We start from the raw sequence: 23993 nt of genomic DNA, 5'->3' as shown, positions 1-23993 counted from the left end.
AGGGCTTTTTGGAGGCAATCAACAGCTCAGATGGTAATGTCCCTGCATTCCTTCCTTTGGAAAAGGTAGATGAGGTTCTTTGGGTAAATCTGATCTCTTTTATTCAACCAACTAAATAGTTGGAAAAAAAATTCTTAGCAAGCTTTTGGGTTTAAAAACCCTTCATCAGGCTGAGGAAGCATCTGCAGTTGGTGTGTGCTTTTCCTGGATGGAATGAATAGTAAGGAAGACAGAGGCTGGTATGCATTTTCCTTTGGAAAAAGCTGTTTAAGAAGAGCTTGTAATGAGTGAGGCTTTGTTTTTGATGGGGTGTTAAATGCTGATAACAGTGCTAATAAATGCTCTCTTGTCAAGGGGTGGGGGACCCCTCCCTAATTACAGTGTCCTGCCAGGGCCTGGCCACACACCCCTAAATTCAGTCCTGTGCAAGGGAAGGGAGGGCTGCTCTAGCACCACCCAGCTTCTAGCCTGAGCCACTGCAGGCATTTGCTTGCATTTCTGGGATGACTATCTGATTACAAAACTGATTTAGCCTAGCCAGGTTAGACTAACCTACAAAGATTGAATCAATTCAGGCTCAAGCTTTTTGAATGTCTGTCCCTAGCCTATATGTTTTATTCAGATGGGCTGCACTAACCTATCCTTGTGGTAATTTTCTATCAGCATTTCAGCCTTTTTGGCTAAGATTAAATGTAGCAACCTCAGCTCTGCATCCGATGGACTCTGAGAGCTCCTCTCTAACCACAGACCACTCCACTCCACCCAGCAAGGACCCCCATGACAGGACTCTATGGACTGAGTAACTTCTTCAACCTATTCCCTCTACTGCTATGGACTATTGTACGGGCTTGTGTGCATCTATCTTCTTTCTCTCTAAGCTTCGCAATCCCTTCCCTCCCCGTCCCCCATCCCTCCTCCCCGCACTTAGGCTCAGTTGGCTAACACTGTATTTTCTGTAACCTAGTTGCGTTCCCCTCCTCACCCCCATCCCTCTTATGTTAGTCCTTCACTCGGGCACTCTGTATTTCCCTTATGGCTTTGTCATTTTTGTTTCATGACTCTTAACATTTTCCAATAAAATTCATTTTTGGCACCAAGGGGAGGGTGTCAGGGCTGACTCTGGCTCTCCCAGTGCCAGCCTGATATTGCAGTACCTCCAGGCCTGGTGCCAGCTCCCCAAGGAGAGAACACCCACCCATTATTTGTTTACTTTTTTAGGCCCAAAAAAAGGTTTCCATCAGCAAGTATCCATTTTTTTAAGGGCCACGCATAAAAAATGTGGTAGGTTCCTGTCAGCATGTCTGCCATATACTTTATAATCAAACTCAGTGTTGGTTGTATTTACTTAGCTTCATAGCTGATTTCCATTACTGAGATGTATTGCTTTTGGCAGCAATTCAATGATAGACAATGTATTTAATGAGTTTTCCTTGTATGTAAATGCAATTTGAGGGGCTTTTTTCCCTATGCTGAGGGGGGAAAAAACCTTGTCTTATATTCAAGTAAATATGTTACTTACACAAAGCAACAATCTTTGAAGGACTTCTCTGAACCAAGAATACAGGAATCATTTGAAAAGCAATTGTAATTGCTCTCATGAGTTCCGCTAACAGTCAGAAATGAATGTTCTAGTAGAATCTAAAGGACTGTGGCTCTAAACATCCGGTTTCTTTCTACTATTTGAAATCTAGCACAAGACTGAAGTAGTGAGGTAAAAGACTGACAGATGTGGTTCTAAAGAAACAATATTGTCTGAGAATGCCAGTTACTGATAAGTAACCTTTCATTCTCCTTCAGAAATTGCCTCTGCAGATTGGCACTGTTGGGAGATTAAGAAGTAATAACAGCAGGAGAAGAACTGAGTAATTCACTGAACAGAGACTGAAGGAGCATCTGATTTAGGCCCAGCATAGAAAGAACAAAGCTCAAGAAAAGTATAGACTGAGCTCTGTATGGCATCCTTCCAAATGCACAAATGCCAAGTATACAATATGGATTTTTTTAGCCAAGCTGACTCTGCTCTATTGGAGTAGACTGTAAGGCTATTTAGTGAGGCACTAGCCAATTAAAGCAAATGTGAATGCAGCGTGGTCCAGTTTGAAACTTTATGCAAAATGTGATCTATTTTGAAAATTTCCAAACAGAGACTATGCCCTTGAAATTCTAGACAGCTTTGAAAAGTGTTTCCAGTAGTAGCCTAAAGCCCTTAAAACTTATCTTGTGGAATCTCCCAGCAGAAGCTGGGTGATTCTGAGAAGAGGAAGGGAGGCAGGTTGGTGCATAAATGGGATATTCCCTCAAAATAATATCATCTTCTACCTGGTGATCTCTGACAAAGGTTGGTCAGCTATAAATGCATAAATTTATCTTTTCCTTCTAGTTTAAATAGTTCCAATCAAGAAATTAAATTTTAACTAAAAAGGAACACTTCCTAATAGGCTTAAAGTATGGACATACAAGTCTGATTAAAAAAAATCTAAGCTGCCATGTAGGTAGGCAATAATCTACCAGAAGATAAAGGCTGGATCATCCATGTAAAAATATTTTAAAGTCTATTTTAGTAGACTGTAAAAACCTGAAGATTCTCATATAGCAGGGATACTGTAGCTTTAACTGGCAGATAAACTAATGAGCTTGGGAACTAAGGATGAAATAGACCTCCTGGGCCACTGAATGTCCCCTGCATTCACAGGCAACTCTTCACCCAAAAGAACACCTCCTATGTTCCCTTTCTTTCAATGCAGCCCCGCGGCACCTAGGAAAAAACCCTACAGTGTGCCACAGGTTGATGATGAAGGAGGAAGGAAGAGAACTGCCTTTGCCTTACCACAGCAGTGACAGGAAATTAGTTTAAAGTATGCTCAAGAAGATAAATAAATTAGACTTCTTAAGGGAGACGTAGCAATGCTTAACAAGTGATTGAAAAAGACTGAGGACCTTTCTGTTATTAGTCACAAAGAAAAGCATTTACATTCTAGAGTACAGTGCTTTACTTTAGATAGATCAAGGGACTTCAAAATCTAACCTTTAGATAGATCAAGGGACTTCAAAATCTAACCTTTCAGCAGTAGATCAAGGGACTTCAAAATCTAACCTTTAGATAGATCAAGGGACTTCAAAATCTAACCTTTAGATAGATCAAGGGACTTCAAAATCTAACCTGTCAGCAGGAAAGATTGATTTCTGGAAAAGGTCTAAAATATTCCACAGAGCTAAATAAAGTGAACCTGAATCAATTATTAGCATTTGATTTTGCTTGTGACTCAAAAATATCTGGGAGACAAGAGCCGAAACACTGGAAATCCCATTTTCCAGGAAAGGAGGAGCGAGTATTTATTCTAACAAGTCCAGGCTAGGGCAATTAGAAGAATGCAAGCGCCATATGTCTTACTTTCCAGAAAAATTGATGAAGGAGGACTAGGGGAGAGATATGCATTCTTGATCCTTATAGAGGAGATATCAATCCAGTCGCGTTTAAATTCCAGAATCAATTGCCCCTCAGAAGGGATGATGATGATGAAAGTTTGAAGCCAGGAAGAAACAGAAATGTGTAGTCCTTTTTTAGTGATTTTTAAAATCCAACTTTTTGAAAAAGGTTTTTCCAAGGTGCTAGAAAAAGAAAGGGATTAAAAAAACCTAAGGAAAGAGACACCAAATCTGTATAAGACATGAGTTCATAGCTATTAAGCTGCATATCAGATGTGCTGCTTTGAGATAATGACATGGATGTAGGAACTACAACAGTTAAAGGGCAAGGCCTCTGCCACTGATGAAAAGTCAAACTGTTTCCTTCTCCACCTTTCTTAGAAAATTGCTGTCCACTGTCTTGGGGTGGGATAAGCTGAATGGTGACCATTCTGAAACTGCTGGAACTAGCACTGGAAAATAAGAGCAGTTCTTCTGTAGGAAGGTAGCAAAATGTAGAGTCTCTTTAGATGGCATTGTTTGGGTGGTCAACATCTCTGTGCTATCAAATAGAAGACTAGTTATCCACTTTAAAGTGGATGAAACCATTGCTCTTCACTTGTATCATACATTGTTACTATTAACATAATTATAGATCTGAGGCAGAGTCTGAAAACTCAAGGCCTTGAACCTCAGGTGCATAAATGGACATTCACACAGAGAAAATAAAGGAATAAGGAATGTTTACCTTTCAAGAATTCCTGGGCAACTTCCCTCTGTCTTCCTAGAAGTGAAGCACTAAGTGAAATCTAGAAGACTTTGCATGGAGCTAAAGAGGATTTCAGTTTCAAAGACTCTATTGATACTAACTGTAAAAACCTCAGGTCAAAGAAAAAGAGTGCTCATACCTGCAGTCATTATTATATGTGCTATTGGATATTTGTGCTGGGCCCAAGTAGGACACCGTGTCTTGTATTTGACACACTAAACTTTCAGCACCAAGGACAGCCAAAACAAAGTTATAAAATCAACTATGAGTTTCATATCTGAATCTTTTTTTCCCCCAGTGTCTAAATCTAAACTACTAAAAACTGAAGCTATAGAGCCACACTTAAATGTTTGGGACTTTATAGCTTCTTTCATTAAGAATATTTCCATCATAAATGTCTATTTGATATCATCTGAACAAGAGGTAGAACTTTATGAGAAGGAATTCAAACAAACAGAATGGTATAAGCTGGACATTTTTTTCTGATGGACACAACATGCTTCAAAATCCCAATTTTCTTATATAGATAAGATGAGAAATTAAAACTGCAAAACATCAGTAAATACTCAGGGAAGCTAGAGTTTTGTTCCTTGAACAGTATTTTTATATAACTCTTGATAATAACAACTAAAAACTAATTTACAAGAATTAACAAGGAAAAATGGGAGGGGGAAAAACAAATGAGCAGATTAATCAATTGAGTACTCCTGTACAACCTAGTCCAGAGTGTACATTGATAGCTATTGCTTTTTATATTTCTGGAGCTCATGGTAAAAAGGTATATGCTTGCAAATAGGGAGAAGTGGGAAGAATTCCTAAAGGAAAACATACTGTGAAGTTTTAAAAATTCTAGGACCATATTCAGATCCGACTTACACCAGTGTAACACAAGTATAATGCTGCTGACTTTACTGCTGTTACTCCTCTTTATATGAATCTAAGTGAGTCAAGAATCAAGCCATTAGCCTTTAATGAAATTTTAATGATCCACCTGGGGGAGCTAAAGGGCAATTTGTTTCCAAATTGATTATGGCAAAATGTTCTGGATGCATAATTAATTTGGAGTATGTAATGCAGGTAGGGAACTGTAAGCCCATGACCAATTCCCTTTTCTCACTGGTACTTTGTGTAAATTTCTAAAAAAAAGCTTTTTTCAATTGCTTTTAAGAATTCCAGACATTTCTTTAATATACTTTAAACAAATCAAATTTGAGATGTCCATATCCTGTCTTGGTACATGCATGCAATATCCATTGAATTCAATAGTCTTTGGATATGCGTATAACTTAAGGCAGAATTTGGTCCTAGCTGTTCTCTATTGTCATGTTGATAAGTGGTTGTAGCTCAAGTTAAATGTAATGGGATTTTGTTTGAAGAATAAATTACAACCATCAGTAATATTTTCTATTAGTTTATCTTTTTATAAGCCTTAGTCTTAAACTGTATCTCAGCTATGCTCTGAACATCTCATGGGGTGGTGGGAGTTGGATTTATATAATTTTTGTGTCTTTCCTTTCCCAAATCTAGGGCTAACTGGAACCTGGGCAGCTCCCTATTATAAGTCAGAGCAGCTGCTCTAGCTTATGCTTAGCTGCCTATAGCCCCCAAGAGGGCTTTTCTGGCAACCCAAGGTTGATGAGCTGAACAATCAATGTGGTAATGCCTTCCACACTAAGTTCTAAGGTGCTAGATATAAAACCTTGTTAGTTTGTGGGAAGAAAAAGTATGTGGCATAGGCACTCTTTGCCAGCTAGGGGATACTCTACAGACCAGCTTACCTGACAATATGTTTGTCACAGCAGATTCAAAGTCTTACCATAAATGTTTTAAAATGGAGAACAATTCAGTTATAGATACCTTAATCTATTTTTAAGTTCCATATGATAAAACCATGCTATTACATTATTGATTATAATGGTGGAAATTTGATTTTAGTCATTATACAATAAATGTTGACAATTATTTCCATGTATTTTGTGCGTGTCAGATCTATCTTACCTGAGAGATACGAAAGCAAGATTGAAAGCATGAGTAAGAGTGAAAATATTTTGTTTCGTTACCATCATTTCTCGAGTACTTTAAAGACGTCTTTGCTCTATACCTAGTTTGGCCTAGAAAAAATAAATTGTAAGCAATCTTATAAAAATAGTGTTGCTATACTCTTTTTAACCAAACTGGAAATAACATGTTTTGTAGTTGTCACCTTTGATATCATATAATTTTTAGCAAAGAAAAATGTTTCTCTAAGAATCAAAAATCCAGAAGCCAAAATTTAAACTGTGCTAATTAAGTTTCATGATTAAGACAATTCAAGCATATAAAAGTAAAAGGTATATTCAACTCAGGTACAGAAGCTATAATCATTAAACAACAGGAACAGTACTTAAAATGTAATTCATAATGCAATTTATTTTCATATTACACCTTTAATTGGTAATAGAATAGATTGAAGTGTGTTTAAACTAAGTTTTTTTTTTCTTTCATGCTGTAAATAAATCAACTTACATTCATTAGTTCAATCTCCCAGATTTTTTTCACTAGGTCCATCGCTGTATAGCCATTAATCAGAAAGGATTTGGTATAGTCACCCAGTTCAATGGAGTCCAGCCACTCAGCCACAGAGGGGGGGTTGTAGCCATCATGACCAGTTTGTTTCATCTGTAATATAATCACGACTAAGAATGACTAGAAATATTAATTAGTTAAGTACTTTTTAATACATCAATAATGTGCTCTGTTCTTTGTGACTGAGTTATTTTATTTTTTCCAATATTTCTCCAATGGTTACTACAGTGTGAAAAAATGGAGAACTACTGGAATTTTGATTTACTTTTTAAAATTCTTCTGAGCTACCACTTAGTAAAAGAGCTGTGATTTTTCTTTCAGAAACATCTCTGAATGACAGTTGAAGATTTTAAAGTTAGCTATTAAAGATAAAATGCATAAAATCCCTGCTTGTTCAGCTGTTTGTGATACACTGTTTACATGAATTTTAAAGAAATATATAAGAGTGGATCAAATGGCACATGGAAGGAGAAGAAAGACAGACTTATGAAACAGCCTCAATGTGCAATAATATTATATGCATAATATCCTTATACAGAAGTTTAACTGCTGCTAACTCAGTAATATATTGCAGTGGTAAACTTTTAAGAAGATTTAGGAGGTTTAGAATGCCTTGTATTTGGCACACAATCTATACTGTTTGTAACAGTAATATAGTGCATGCTGGAAGCCATTCTCCCATTTTTGTCTGCTTATATACATTTCTACTTTAAAGGAACAAAGCGAGTCTGACAGGAACATAATACTATTGAGCTTAAGTTTGAAGCGAATGATAAAGTGATTTAAAAAGTAGAGATTTCTGAACTTAAAATCTTGCCTGAACCAATTTATTTCTTTACAGTTTATTTGAAATGTAATTTGAATTCAAGTCACTAAAAAAAAAAAAAAGTTTTCTTTTTGAAAGCTGAAGTAATGCTTGCCAAAAATAAAAAGGACTGTCACTTCAGATAGTTGACAGGCAGCTAGCACATCATGATCTTGATCTTATTTTGTTGAGGTTCCCAGAAGAATCAGACAAAACTAAGCATACTGTGCTACAGGGCTGGTCACAGTCGTCTTTGGCTCTTTGTTGCAGGTGCTAGATATAAAATTTTAACAAAAATATTTCTAGGATGCTTGTGAGACTGACATCCTACATCATAAAACAGAAACTAGAGGTTCCAGAGAATTAGTAATGGGATATTTAGTTTTTCTTCTCTACTTTTGCAACAGAGGGGCTGTAACTCTCTTGTCAACAAATGAGATTTAATATACAGCAAAACCTGTGATACAAAACTGAGCTATGGATGGCTTCAGTAGACAGGATAGAGACCTATAGTTTTATTTAACTGAGGACAATGAAATACTGGCTTTGGTTTCATTCTCCTCTCTGTTTAGCTTTGTTGGAAAACTTGGCTCCAGGGTTTTTTTCTGCATGATATGCTGTGTCAGATCCAGAAACCTAGTTACTCCGATTCTGTGGCAGCTCACCTGAAAAGTTGCTGCAGCTTGCAAGAGTTGCAAGCCTCCCAACTGGGATGCCCAGGTTTCTAGCTCCTCATCAATCTACCATACAGGCTGCAGAAATCCAGGACCTGTGAGCTGGCAGGAAACAAGGCAAGGGTCCATGAAAAACTTGCCTAGTTTCCACTATAATTTAATTGGAATCAACCTTGTCTCATGGAATGTTTAGATTTCAGCAAACTGGGATAAAATGCTTAGTTGAATTTTTTTCTGATGAATTCTAGCTTTACCTAAACCTGGACAAAGAAATATGGAATGTTCTTCACCAAAAGGCAAGATGAGATCAGCTAAGATTAATGATAAATAAATGAAAGAGGGAACTTAAATGGTTCATCCACAATCTCTCTCATATAAAGGGCAGATGCAAAGATTTACAAACCCCTTTGTGTCTGTGCTAATGAAAAAGCTGGTCTTTCAAAAGACCTAGGACCTGAAAACCAGGGGCCCTGAAACACAGAAGGAAAGAACTTTCAAACTTGGAGGAGAAAAGCTGTGTATCATACTCTTTGGGAGCATATCACTTTTAAAAACGATACTTTCACTATAATTAAACAAAGGGAAGCATACTTCCCTGAACCTTTCAAAGTAAAATGTAAATGTAAACTCCTTATTTTGTTTATCATTTTCTTTTTCTTTTTAATAAATCCTGATTTTAACATAATCTGACTTACTGCATGTCACCCAGGAAATTTCACACAGACTTCTCCAAAACAGTGGTAACCTATCATTCTCAAAGGAAATTAAATGAAAGTTATAGAATTGCAAAATTTTCCACTCCCATGAAATATGGACATAAATATCTTCCTCCATTATGGTGTTGCATGGGCTAAAAATACAGGTGAAAAAAGGGGGGAAAGTTTAATAACTTCAGGAAGGCCTTTGGCATGGTCTCCCACCCCATTCTCATTAAAAAGCTAGGTGACTGTGGCATCGATGCCTACACAGTCAGATGGATTGCAAATTGGCTGAGGGGTCGTACTCAGAGAGTGGTGGTGGACAGGTCATATTTGACCTGGAGGGAAGTGGGCAGTGGAGTCCCCCAGGGCTCGGTTCTTGGGCCCGCATTGTTCGATTTCTTTATTAGCAACTTGGATGATGGGGTGAAAAGCACCCTGTTTAAATTTGCAGACAACACCAAGATTTGGGGTGAGGTGGGCATGCTAGAAGGGAAGGACAGACTATAGCAGGACCTGGACAGGTTACAGGGGTGGGCAAGTAAAAATAGAATGGGATTCAATACTGACAAGTTCAGGGTGCTGCACTTGGGCACTAGGAACCAGCAGCATACCTATACATTGGGGAACTCCCTTCTCAAAAGAACAGTGGCAGAAAGGGATCGTGGGCTGACAATGGGAGGACACGGTCAGTAGGGCTAACTGTACTTTGTCGTGCATCCACAGATGCATCACAAGCAGGGCAAAGGAGGTGATCCTTCCCCTCTATGCGAGACTGGTCAGGCCACAGCTGGAGTACTGCATCCAGTTCTGGGCGCTGCACTTCAGGAGGGATGTGGACAGCACTGAGAGGGTCCAAAGGAGGGCCACTCACATGATCCAGGGACAGCAGGGCAGACCCTACGAGGAGGGCTATGGGACCTTAACCTGTTCAGCTTTCGCAAGAGAAGGCTGGGAGGGGACCTGGTGGCCATCTATAAACTTACTAGGGGGGACGAGTGAGGATTGGGAGAGACCTTGTTCCCCCAGGCACCTCCCGGAGTAACAAGGAATAATGGCCATAAGTTGTTAGAGAGTAGGTTTAGACTAGATATTAGAAGGCACTATTTCACAGTTAGGGCGGCTAGGATCTGGAACCAACTTCCAAGGGAAGTGGTACTGGCTCCTACCTTGGGGCTCTTTAAGAGGAGGCTTGATGATTACCTAGCTGGGGTCATTTGATCCCAGTTTTCTCTCCTGCCCAGGGCAGGGGGTTGGACTAGAAGATCTACAAGGTCCCTTCCAACCCTACATCTATGAATCTATGGTTTAGATTCGGAGATTTGGCCACTGAATTGGGCTGAATATCTGCTGAATCAAGATAGGGACTGAAGCGTCACATAGCCCTATTGAAAACCTTTTGTTGAAATAATTTTTGATAGGCAATTGGACTTTTAAAAAATCTTTTTCCCCCCATGGAGTATTTTGATTTTCTGTCAAAAAACTAAACAGCTGAAAAACAAAGTATTTCTATATAGAAGTATTGGCCCTATGTATTCCCCATAATACTACCATAAACTGTCAAAGACTTGCTTTTTGTAACCTTCTGGGTAGGGCTTTTGTTGCTGTTTATTTCTCTTGGCAGGATAAAATGTCTCATGCCTAATATGTCTTTTGCTTATGTCTGCCCATTTCTGCTTTTTTAGATCAGCTGCCACAGTGTCAAACATCTGGCCAGCAGGTGTAGTTATGCAAAATGCATGGCATATTCTGATTCTGCAGATGGCATCTATGGTTTTGTTTAGAATAAACCCTTTCAAGCCATTGCTGTTACAAACATAACATTCAAGATATTAACTGACTAAACTAATAACAATGTTAGTTTTCTGCAGATGCCCCTATTAACTCACTGGAATATTAACATCAAAGCATAATGATGCTTTCTTCAAGGACAGCATTAATTATTTCATTGCTGATGCTGAATATTGAAGCGGGTAGGAATAAAGCCCAGGGGGTTAGGGATGGGATTTGAGGCATTATTGCATGCGAGGATGAGTAAGACAGGGTGAATATAAACTGAAATAGGGAACAGAATTAAAAAGCAGAGGAGGCTCTGCTTTTTAAAGAAAAGAGCAGAAACAGTGCACACGAATAAACTCTGGAATTTATTGCTCCCAGGCGTGCCATTTGAATGTGTACCCAGGAGCAAATAACTCCATAGCAACTGACTCTGGAGTTTATTCATGTGCAGCACATGGAGCCTGGTCAGAGCAGCCCCAGTTGGTAGGGGTCCTCAGGGGTCATCCTGCCAGCCTGGGACTGCTCTGACCAGGCTCCACATTCAGTGAACGAGCTGGCTTGAGCATAAGGGTGCTTCAGTGTGGGGCTAGCCACCAGGCAGCTGGTCAGCATCAACACATGCACTGCTGTACATGAAAAAACTTCACAGCAGGGCAGTACGTGTATTTACTTCTGCGGAGTTTATTTACTTTCATGCACCCTAATAGGGGTATATGTGTAAATGCTGAGATCTTAGTAAACTGCACAGTAAATATCTCATGTAGATGTACCCATAAACACTCAATATGGCAATGAGATGTTAAACAAATAATATTAAATCAAGATATTACATAAAAGCCTTGTTTAATCTGTGATCTTTGTGCAGTCCTCCCCATGACATCTGTGGGAGGTCTGCTGTGAATCAAGACTTGTATGTTGTGCTAAATGCATTGCAGACCATTCACAGTTTGGAATAAGTTTTGTTTGCTATAAACACATTACCATAAATCAAGTTTCTTGATTTAGACAAAATCCTTAAATCCTTACTTCCGGAGCATCTGATCGTTGTTCTGGCCTCTATTTTGTGGCATAAAGAATATTAAAATAAATTACTTCTGAATAATTTTACTTCTCTGAACAAAGTATACCAGACTCACATTTCTGGGTACCAGCTTTCTATGAGTTAAACTAGAATCCCTTTTCCTTAAGATTTTTGACACAGCAAGGCAGTAGCAGCTGGACACAAGCTCTATTCTTTTCTAACTGCCATTGGCTAGTGTGACAGGGGGCCTACTTGGGGCTGGGTGTCATCCTCGGTCCACCCACCTGTCTCTGGTACTGTCTGCCCTGTCTTTCCTGCCATGACTTGTTGTATAAATAATTGGTGTAAAAATGCGGGAGCCTGCCCATTTTGTGCCCCAATGCCTAGGGCGTTATACAGCTCTGACTTCCTCTATACCATGTCCCATGCCTTGCAGATGGCATCCACTATGTGGTTTCGGTCCCACACTGGTCTCCAAAGTCTGGTGTTTGGACCCCAACTAGATCCTGCCTAATAAGGGACTTAATCCCCACCATCATACAAGACTATCAGTTTCCTAGACCTCTTTTCCTCTTGTGTGTGGCTCCCTCTGGGAACTTTGGCCACAAAGGCCCTGATCTGCCTCCAGGCCAGTCAGAACCCCAGGCCCTCTGGCTCCAGGTGTCCCTCACAATGGGCACTCTAGCCCTTTTTTACCATCCTGGTGTGGCCCCAGCATTGACCAGTCAACGGTTTTGTTTAGGCTCTCATGCTGCTCGCTCATCCCTCTCACATGGGTCCACCTTCTCAGGCCCCTGCCTGTCCCTACTACTGGGTAATCCATCAGGTTGTGGGGGCTGGGGCTATAAGGTGCCCCATACTTGCCTTCCATTAGGGAGGCAACTTGTGTGGCATTTTCTGGAGACCTCCCCACAGCACCATCCTTCCCTAGCAGGTTGTAGTTTTAGGTCATGCCCCAGGACCAGGAGCCTCCTGCCATCCCCATAGCTCTTACCCTTACCTCCAAGATGTTGTAAGCAGCAGCTCCAGCCAGGTGTTCTCCTCACAGCTGCAGCCAGCAAACTCCTCCGTCACCTGCTCAGGCCCAGCAGCTGAGCCCTCTTCCCCAATTAGGCAGTCCCCTACCAGCCATTTGACTCCTGATTAGGGAGTACAGCCACCTTCAGGCTGTTTTGCTGCTAGCTCTCAGCCCTTAAAGTGGCAGGCACCAAAGGTGCTCTGCCACAGCTAGCCTCCTTCCAGGACCTTTTCAGACACTTCTTGAATGTGTGGGAAACAAAGGCTTCCTTAAGAATACTAACTTATCCAACATTTTTAAGAATATGGCTACCTCAAGGATGGAAATAACATAATGCTTACCACCTTTTAAGAAAAGAACAACTAAGCTAAAGGAGAGGAAAATTTGCAAGTAGGAATCTTGTATGATGGCCTCTTCAAAAGAACAGAATTATAGGGTTTAGGTAATTTTCTTTCTTGAAAGGCACTATGCACACAAGATTCCCATTCTCATGGAATAAAAAGCTCAGAACAAACTCATAAGAGTCACAAATTGGCAGCAAGAGCTGTGGTATGGTATTACACAGTAAAACGAGGCCCAATCAAGAAAGACATTCTGAATGGGAACCTTTAGTGCATCACAGCTTGTTTACTTCCCATTAAGCCAATAGGCTTTGAAACACTGCAGCTGAACCCCATATTCTTCAAATGTGTTTGTAAACTGAAAAGAACATGGGTTGATACTATAGGCTTTTAGTAATGCAAAGTATGAATGTAAAGTTTAGACATAGGACTTAGTCACTGGACTCTACCAGTCAGAAAAGTCTATCTGGCTTTTATGACACACACAAAACCCATCAACTTTGTTTTTATTGTTTATTATCTGGAGTATACTAATCCCCAAAAAGGCTTTCACTTGGGCTTGCGGAGAAGAAAGTAAAAAGGCTTTCACCTGGGCTTGAGGAGAAAAGAGTCCTTGGTTTAACAAGTTATGATTAGAAGAATTATGTATTTCAATAATGATACAAGTCATGAGGTTTCACTGCTTAAAAAAAGGATAATTCACTGTATTACCTTTTCTGAGCTGAGAGGTAATTAGCCCTGTAAGCCTGAGGTCAGACAGAAGATAGTGCAGGTGCAGGTGTACCTTAGGGCACCTGCTGATGTGCAGGACACACGTGGTGTAATTAGTGTATCAGAGCAGACTTGGCATCTCATGTACTCAGTGTCCCTGTGCTTCAAAATGGCGGTGGGAGCACTTTAACTAAAGCTTGTCAAATGAGCTTTAGTTAAAGCACCCCTTCTGCCATTTTGAAGGACAGGATTCTGAATACATGAGATGCTGCGGGCACTTTAATTAGAGTACTTAGCAAGAGCTGCTCTAATTAAAGCACCTGTGACAGGGGGTCGTCTCAAGACCGAGTCTCATCTTTCGCTTGCCCACCTGTCTAAGGGTAGTCTGCCTAGTCTTGCCTGCCATGATTTGATGAATAAATAATTGGTATAAAATATGGGAGGCTGCCCATTTAATGCCCAGATGCCAGGGGCATTATATATGGCTCCATACCACCCCCTACACCATGTCCTATGCTCACAGATGGCATTCACTATGTGGCTTCAGACCCACACTGGGCCTCAAAGTCTGGTGTTTGGACCCCAGCTAGATCCCTCCTAATCAGGCAGACTCAATCCCCACCATCATGCAGAGCTGTCAGTTTCTTAGACCTTTTTCTCTCTCAGGCATGGCTCCCCTCTGGGACCTTTGGCCACACAGGCCCTGGCCCACATCCACGCTACTTGGAACTCCAGGAAGTTTCCCCCAAACCCCTCTACCCATCTCCTTGAAACTTGACAGGCTTTGTGAACTCAGCAGGGACTACCATCCCTGCAGTTTTCAGCCAACTGAGGCTTAACACACACATGTGACATGAGTTTTGCTTTCATAAATTTGGGGTGCAGTTTCCCAGAAACTCCTGCACCTATCACCTTGAAACTTGGCACGCTTCATGTTCTCAGCAGCAGCTACCATCCCTGCAAGTTTCATCTGAATCAGCCAAAATACAACAAAGGTACAGATATTTCATTGATTCCCCATTATACCCTATGGCCAAATCTCTGAATCTTTTCTGAATCGATTTGGAAGCTCCAAATCGATTCAGAAAGCCTGATTCAGAAAGCCTAAATCTTCCAGCAATTCAATTCAGATTAATAGATTTGGCCTCCAAATCATTTCTGAATCCAAATCATGATCTGAAGCTTTGCACAGCCCTACCGGATATGCAAAATCTTCTAAGAGCAGTGCACATTAGAACTCACTTGTTCCCTGTTTCTTCCACCACAGCTATAAATAACTTTAGTGTGATACTTTAAAATGAGGCAAAACACACTGAGTGCTTCAGTTGTTTCCAACTGCTTCTTTCAGGTTTAAAATTGTAACTAGGGTTTTGAGAAAGAGGCAACAGTGGGCAGGGAGTATGAATGGGCAGAGTACATTTCAAATCAGTTGGATACATGTGAGTAACTTTTTTCCTTATTTGTTTGTCCTTTTTACATTCCAGCTCACAGGAATTTTACCAGTGGAACCTCTTTCTTTGCTGAAAGTGAGGAAGGTCTTGCTAAACAAGGACTGTAACACTACCTTATGAAATTAGTGGGCTGGGTAGGTGTCAATGCTCCAAAATTCCCCCAGTAGAATACAATGGCTACTACTATAAGATTTTTCCCTTCACATTATATTTGGGAAAAATGTGCTGCTCTACCCAATAGCTTGGGATTGAATGTGGTCATTATCCTCACATAAAATAGTTTTTGAAGGAACAGCTATGTATGGTACATAGGTGCTCCTCTTTAAGAAAAACCATATAAGACAAGACCTAATTCTATGATGAGATAACTGGCTCTGTGGACGTGGGGAGACTGCTGGATGTGCTGTACCTTGATTTTAGCAAGGCTTTTGATACGGTCTCCTACATTTTCACAGGCAAACTTAAGGAAGTATGGGCTGCATGACTGTAAGGTGGATAGAAAACTGACAGGAGCATCAGACTCAGAGAGTAGTAATCAATGGCTCAATGTCAAAGTGGCTGCCAGTATCAAGTGGAGTGCCCCAGGGGTTGATTCTGTTCAATATCTTCATCAATGACCTGGAAGATGGCATAGAGTGCACCCTCAGCAAGTTTGCAAATGACACCAAGCTGGGGGGAGTAGTAGATATGCTGGAGAGTAGGGCTAGGATTCAGAGTGTTCTAGACAAATTGGAGGATTGGGCCAAAAGGAATTTCATGAGTTTCAACAAGGACAAGTGCACAGTCCTTCACTTAGGATGGAATAATCCCATGCACCAGTACAGGCTGGGGGCTGACTGGCTGGGCAGCAGCTCTGCAGAAAAGGACATAGGGATTACAGTGGACAATATGCTGAATGTGAGCCAGCTGTGTAACCTTGCTACCAAGAAAGCTAATGGCATTCTAGGCTGCCTTAGTAAATGAGGTGTGTTGCCAGTAGGTCAAGGGAAATGATTACTGCCCTCTGTTCAGCACTGGTGAGGCCACATCTGTAGTACCATGTCCAGTTTTGGGGCCCCCCACTACAGAAAGGACGTGGACAAATTGGAGAGAGTCCAATGGTGGGCAACAAAAATGGTGAGGAGGCTGGGGCACTTGACTTATGGGGTAAGGCAGAGGAAACTGTACTTATTTAGTCTACAGAAGAAAAGATGGTAGGGGGAGGATTTAATAGCAGCCTTCAACTACCTGAAGGGAGGTTCAAAAGAGGATGGAGCTAGACTCTTCTCAGTAGTGGCAGATGACAGAACAAGGAGCAATGGTCTCAGGTTGAAGCAAGGGAAGTTTAGTTTAGATAGTAGGAAGAATTTTTGAACTAGGAGGATAGAAAAACACTGGAACAAGTTGCCCAGAGAGGTGGTGGAATCTCCAACCTTGGAGATTTTCAATACCCAGCTAGACAAAGCTTTGGCTGGGATGATCTAGTTGGAGATGGTCCTGCTTTAAGCAGGGGGTTGGACTAGATGACCTCCTGAGGTCCCTTTCAATCTTTATTTTCTATGACTCTATGAAACTCCCATCTATCTGATGCCCAGGAAAGCCAATGCACATCAAACATAGGGAATGATGAGCCAGGGGAGATGATTTCCAGTGGTTCTGATGTATTAATATTAAGGAAAAAATGTGTTCTGCTGCCAAGGTGAAGGCTCCAATGTATTGATGCTCCAAAGCTGATATGTCTGGCAATGCACTTAGACATTTCAAAACCATATTGTTTATATCCTTTTACCTCCACAAGGCTGATTCATGTTATTTAAGACATCAGTGCACCTTACTTCTATGGTCCTAATTCAAGGACCATATCCAGCTTGGGAAGACATTGGATCTGGCCCACAAAGGTCTGATGTGGCATATGGCAGCATGAATGGAAGTAGGTGGCACAAGAATGAAGCCCCCCAGTCCATTTCCTCCCCCTTCTCCCCCAAGGGGCATACTGTTGCTTTGGGGGGGAGGTTTCCGCACAATTAGCAATTAATGTAGCCCCTTACCGCACCTGCTCACTGCCAAATTTACCATTGCTGAATCAGCAATGACAAACAGTGGCACTTGGCAATGTGTATGAGTGGCAGAGGCAGCTGCAGGAATGTGGGGTATGAGGGGGTCTTTACACACGGCAGCTGTTGCATTAACCCCCTACCTGCTAGTGACACCAGCACTGCAGCACACAGCAGTGGTATCTCCTATTGGTTGGGGAGGGGGATATGAGGCTGGTGGCATGCCAGAGGACTGGTTGTTGCGGGATGGAGATTGGTGGCTTGCAGCAGCCTGCCATTGGAAAAAGGTTACTAAGCCCTGCCCTAATCAGTTTGTATAGAACCCTTGCTTTGAAACAATCATGCACCTTGGCAATATAAATACTACTTGTGTAGTAGTATGAGTCAGGTGGTCATTGCTACTGGGCAGTAGTGTTGGTGGCACAGTCCATGCCTACTGAGGCTACGGTGATGGAGTATCTCATGTACATGTGCCCACTGAGTTGGTGACTGTGCCTTAATAACGTGGGACATGTTTAGAGTTGCGTCTTCAGAAATCTGATGGGGGAGGTTTTTTAAAATTGACTGTGGGAGAAAGGGCCAAGAAAACACCCTCAATATCTATGTATGAGATAAAAATAGAGACAATCTTCACACCAATTCATGCCATAAAAAAAGAGAAACATTAAAGATTAGTGAAATGAATCTATTTCAGTAATCATTTGGGTATAGCAATTATTCTCTGTCCTAAAAGACTGATTGAAGGGCGGGTGACGAAGCCACTGATATAAGTCATCACAGGTAGAGTACTCAGAAGAACCAACTTCTCCAAAATTTTGTAAGTAGACAAACAGCAGCTGCTTCAAACCCCAGACTTGAACTGGGGGAGGGCAAAAACCAGCAACCAAAGAAACTCTAGATAAAGGTATGGTACCAGTTGAGACCTGATTAATCAGAACAACAGAAGAGGGAGAGACCCAGAAAGAATTCAGTGAGCTGCCTAAGGTAAGACAGTGTCCTAGAAAAAGAGGGAGCAGCAATGGAAAAAAAAAAACCAGGGGTATTACTCCTCTGGGGAGTTCTTTGCAGAATGCAATTAGGAAGGAATGACTGAGAAGGTTCTGAAGAGAAATGAATCCTCAGGTGAACAGAGCACAGAAAAGGGGCTCATGCCCAATTATCCATATTGCATAGTTCAAAAAACTAGGAGAAAGTGGAATTCCAGTGCATCTAACTCCAGAGTGTTGATAACCTGCAGTGGGGATCCTGTGCCAAGGGTAACCATTAAAGAGCACTATTTCCAAAGGACCTTACCAAACATAAATAAGAAAAACAACTTTATTTGAGAAGGTATGTGACTTATTTATCATCTTATTGTTAGTTTTAGATATATAAAGTGTATTAGAAAATATTATGTGTTTCTTAAAAGAAATATATACACCATTCCCAGTGTAGTCAAAATAGTGAGATACAAAACCTTCTTAACATTTAAAAAAATGTTTATACCGTGTATAATGGTGCTTTCCACCAATGAAGTAATTGACAATGGTGAGAAAAAAATCATTCTTCATTGCTGATATACATGGTTTTGGATATTAGCCCCAGATGAAATGTTTAGTGGTCATTTCAAAGTTTTTCATATCAGTACAGTGCTAATTAAAGTACAGTAGCATAGTAAGGATGCATCCAGGGTAGGCTTTCCCAGGCAGCATCCTCAACATGCCTCAAAATCTTGATCTGGGTAGAGCATGTTTAAGAGTAAGAGAGCAGTTCCTTGTTTTAAGACAAAGACCACTACAAATTCCCTCTCTCAAGTGTCACTACATTCTGTCCATAACAATGGATTTACAAATCTCATGACTTTCCATTCCTCCAAATATTTTTTTGAGCCTTGTGACAGGGGCCATCTTGAGGCCAGTCACAATATTGGCTCACCCACCTGTCTAGGGCAGTCTGCCAAACTGATTCACTTACTACACCTTTGTTGTAATTAAACAGTTGTTCTTAGGTGGGAAGCTGCCCATTTAATGCCCTGATACCAAGGGAGTAATTCACGGCTCCATATCATCCCTACACCATGTCCCATGCCTCACAGATGGCATCCAATTCTACTGTTACTCCCTCAGCCCCTTAGCTGGGCTCTGGCCCAAACTTGGCCTCAGGTGTCCATAGACGTGCCTTGGCCACATGCCCCCCAACTGGGGCCTCAACTCTTCCTCCTTACTGGGGTCTCAACGCTGCCCCTTCACTGGGGCCTCAACTCTGGCCAGCCTGTGCACAATCCTTCAGGCCCCCACAGACCCTACTCTATGTGGCCTCCAGCTCTCACTCTTCCCCCTCACTGGAGCCACTGGGCCTTATGTCCCTTGGGCCTCAGGTGTCAATGGGTATGCCTGGATCCCCAACTCAGCCTATGGCCCAATTAAGCCTCAGGTGTCTGTTGACATGCCTGGACCCTGCCTCAGGCCCCACTCAATGGGCCTGGCCCCTGTGCTTTTCTGCTGGGGTGTGCTTTCCTAGCCTTTCCCCTCCACAGGGTCAACCACAAGGCAGTGGAGCTGAGGCTTTCCAGCGCCCCATACTCACCTTTTACTAGGGAGGCACTGGTGTGGCTTTTCCTGAGGACTGCCTGTAACAGGGAACCCTAGCCATCATCAGAAGACAGGTTGACCCCCTTAAGGTCAGAACTTTCTGGGCACAGAGTGCTGGTAAGGAGGGGGTTAAATGCTGAGCCTGGCCGGCATGTCAGCTGACCGGAAGGGGCAGGCCAGGACTATAAAAACCCTGGGCAGAGCAGCAGTAGGGCCCAGCAGCCAAAGGGGAAGGAGTGCATCCCAGAGCTCCATGGAGAGGCTTGGTCCTAAGGCTGGAGGAGGGGAAACTACAGAAGCCACCAGAGAGACGGCAGCAACCCCAGAAGAAAGACTGTAGTTGACAGTGGGGAGCTGAAGCACGAATCCTGCGTAAATGTAAGTTGGCATGCTGCCTTCTTTAATCTTTTTTTTTTTTTGTGGCAGTTATTGCCCATAGAAAGGACTGTTCATATTTCTTTTTGTTATTGAATAACACTGGTAGTTTGGGTGAGGCTATTTGGAGAAGGAGGCCTCATTGGGACCCCACGACAGCATAGGGACCTGGCGCCAGTGTGGGTGCAGGATTTGGGGTGCATTGACCACGGCACCAGAGAAAGCACAGTGTTAGGGGTACATAGGCCCTGGTGCTAGTGTTGGCATGGGATTTTGGGGTGCACTGACCCTGCCACCAGAGGGTGCAATAAAAGCCTGGGGTGGTCTGGTGCACCTGAGGTGCAAATTTTATTTATTTAATTTTTGGACTGAGATGTTGTGAGTTCAAGGCCATTCCCCAACCTTGAACTCATGTCCCCCTGGCTGTGGGGCCAGTGGCTGGGCCTCTGGGTCAGGGAGGCCGGGCTCCAGACTAGAGCAGAAAAGAGGGCCATGAGCTTCAAGACAATGAAAGGCTAGTACCTCAGAGTCAATCCCTGTTTGGTGGGTTTAGACAGGGAGGCCTAGCTAGAAAAAGACCGGGATCAAGGCCTGTGGAGGCAAAAGACTCCAACATACAAAATACAATAGGTAGTCTCCCACTTACAAGAACATCAGCATAATAATTTCCATCAAGACGAGGCAGAGTAGAGAGCGGGACATAAAAACCTTAAAGGGGACTCCAAGGGCGCCCCGCATAAGGAGCAGATTATCAGGGAAGATGGTGCTGGGGAGGGCAACCTGTTGCACTGCCCCACCACATCATCCTCCCCAGCACAGTGTAATTTTAGGTCATTCCCCAGAGCCAATACAAGCCTACCTGTCCTGGTTTTACTCCTCCTTCACTGGGCTTCTGGATGTTCCTCCTGGGCTGCTCGCTCTGGGGCAACTTGTTGCAGTCTCGTTCTCATACCTTTCCTCTCAGCCACAGGCCCCATCTCTCTCTCAGGCCCCCTTGCATGATACCTCCCATCAGGAGGCTGGACTTCAGCTTCCTTCAATCTAGCCTGATTGCTAGCCGACCTCCTATCCTGTCTCAGCAGTGATGTCCCCTCCATTGAGGGACCTTCAGCCTCTTCTAGGCTCTGGCCCTTCTTCTAGGCCAGTTGTGGGGCCAGTAGCTCTCTGCAGCCCTGGTCTGCCCCTTGCAGTGGGTTTCCATGCCTTTTGGCCTATTGGCTGTGGCCCCCTTGCATTGACTAGTTGAGGGTCTGAGGATCAGTATAGCAGCAGCTGACCTCCCTACTCAGCAGGGACCCCTTTTGGGCCCCATCATAAAGCCATCAACTCCCACTGGGTGTGCCCAGAACCCCAGAGATCTTCTATCCAGCAGTCCTTTATTCCACTGGGCTCATCTGAACACCTGGCCTCAGTCCCAGCCAATTCTAATTAGGGGTTTGCCTAGCCCCTCAGTAGGCCCACACTCTCTAAACCCCTTCCAAAGGCTGGCCTAGCTCTCCTTAGGCCTGTAGTCATTTCCTCAGGGCTTGAGACCCCACTGGGCCCCTAGGAGCCTCCTCCTTCCCCATAGTTCTTACCCTGACCTCCAGATGTTCTGGGAGCAGCAGTATCCTGGCTAGATGTTCACCCTTTAGCTCCCCACTTGCACCTGTTTGCTCTACTCCTCAGGGCCTGCTCTTATTCTCAGGCTGCTCCACCCTGCTCCAAGCAGGGTGCCTCCTGGCTGTCATGTGACCACCTGATTGGTTCAGCAGTCAGCTGTGGGCTACCTCACAGCCTGCTCAGGCCCTTAAAGTGGCAAGCACCCAAAGGTGCACTGCCACAAGCCCCTTCATGAGGTTTCTATCACTCACCAGATCAAATTAAACTGATTTATCTTAACCACTGAGGTTGTACATCAGTCTATTTTGACTGTGGGTAACATTTTTCAAAGGTGCTAAAGTATTTTAGAAGCTGATTTAAGGACTCAAGGGCCTAAGTGTAATTGGAAGTCAATAGGGACTTAGGTTCCTAAAAATCCTAAATCAATTTTGAAAATGGGGTTTAGCTTCTTATAATCACTTAAGAACATGTGAAGTTCTCTCTATTTCATTTCCTTCAACAATCCTCTCTCACATACACCGTACTCAATTGATTCCCTAGTGCTCCCAACCTCCTTAAAGTCATCCTATTCTAAATGGTGTTTCTTTAAATACTGCTCCATCTTCCCCTAAATTTGTATCAGTCTCCTTTTATTCATAAAGCAAATGAATTCATTTTTTAAAATGTTTGCTAAAAATAACTGAACCAAAAAATGATCAAACTTTAAGAGTTTTGCTCTCAAACTGAGGCTAAGCATGGAATATTTTACTATCAACAACTTAATTTCAGAAGTTATAATATAATCAAAACACTTTATTTTTATCTACTGGTAGATATTGCTCTCATTTACACTTGTGTACATTTTGAATAGCTATTAATTTCAGTCACTTTTACATTCAGTATGAAACCAGAATTTGGGCCATCATCTTCAACCCAACATAAAGAAATAATATTATGAAAGAAGTAATCTGATTCACTGATTCAATTGTCTCTCTGTTATAACTATACTTATCTAGTCTCCTAAAAAAGCTTCTACTCAGAGAAATTATTATTAATGGGAAAATAATATATATTGAAAGTTCTGGGTCAGCCCTGCTTTGTTATACTGGTATAAAGAGTGCAAGAGAGTAACTGAGTCAAAGCTGTCTGTTTTTAAGGAAATACATTTTTTTCCTAATTCTGAAGTATTATGAACTTTAGGAGACTGACTCCTAAATCTGTCAATGATATATGAAACACAAATGTCATTGCACAACAGGGAGCCAGCATCTTTGAGTGACAGAGATTTGTTTTAATTTTCAACAGCTGGACATCTGCTACACTTCCAAACCCATTTCCACAAAAGTACAGATTGGATAGGTGAGGAAATTTGTTTTAAAAATTGGTATTTTAAAAGTGTAATATTAGGTTTGTTGCCTGTTATTTTATGGTCTAAGCTTATTCAATCTTCTCTGAGAAGGCAGGTTTGAAGAAGTGCCAAGATGCAACAGTTTCTTAAAACTTTTTTCCCCGCTCAAAGTTCTAGCTATGAAACAAACAATACAAACATAATCCACCACCATCCTTCAAATTCTAAAAGAACTGTCATTATAAATTAGGGAAGTTTAAAAAAAACAAACAAACCCTGAAATAAAAGATTTTTCTTTATGAAGACTCAAGTTAAGGTTTGGTATCTCACCACACTTAAATGTATGTATACTTATTTTGAATGTATAATGGGCTGGACTCATCAGACTAACAAATACAGGAGTCTTTCATGTTTCCCTGCAGGACACACAAAGCTTTCAAATTTTCAGTGATCCATTGAAAATAATCCTGGATGGTTTATGCTAAATTAAAATTACAATATTAACAGGTTATGAGTTTTACAACTACTCTAGCAGCTGTTCAAAAGAACTAGGTTTTGCATAGGAAAGCTTGTACTGTTGCTATGTATGCTCATCTGTGTTGCCAACTCATTTAAAATAAGAGATGTAATGCACAACTTTTGTTTTTAACCATGTTAATTTTGGTATGACATTTTTGCATTAAATATGTAAATTACTTTATTTTTGGACTATACATTGCTTCATCAGGCAAGATCTAAGCACCACCTCACTATTAGGTATCTACCCAAATAAAGGCAGTATATGGGCAATTACATGGGCCAATCATGGCACTAGCCACCATTTTTGCGGTCTTTTCACAGTGCCCCCTC

At 41.8% G+C, this 23993-nt stretch overlaps 1 protein-coding gene across 1 annotated transcript in view; it reads right to left on the bottom strand.

Annotated features, from left to right (window-relative positions):
• Window positions 1–23993, bottom strand: part of LOC102373566 (ankyrin repeat and sterile alpha motif domain-containing protein 1B) — a 628604-nt gene that overhangs the window by 9808 nt on the left and 594803 nt on the right. The window contains exon 11 of the mRNA XM_025204190.1: window positions 6680–6832. Within this exon, the coding sequence (XP_025059975.1) occupies window positions 6680–6832 (153 nt within the window). The remainder of the gene's footprint in view (window positions 1–6679; window positions 6833–23993) is intronic.

Source organism: Alligator sinensis, unplaced genomic scaffold (assembly GCF_000455745.1).
Source record: "Alligator sinensis unplaced genomic scaffold, ASM45574v1 scaffold154_1, whole genome shotgun sequence".
Lineage (NCBI taxonomy): Eukaryota > Metazoa > Chordata > Crocodylia > Alligatoridae > Alligator > Alligator sinensis.
This window is presented reverse-complemented; position numbering and strand designations above follow the sequence as displayed.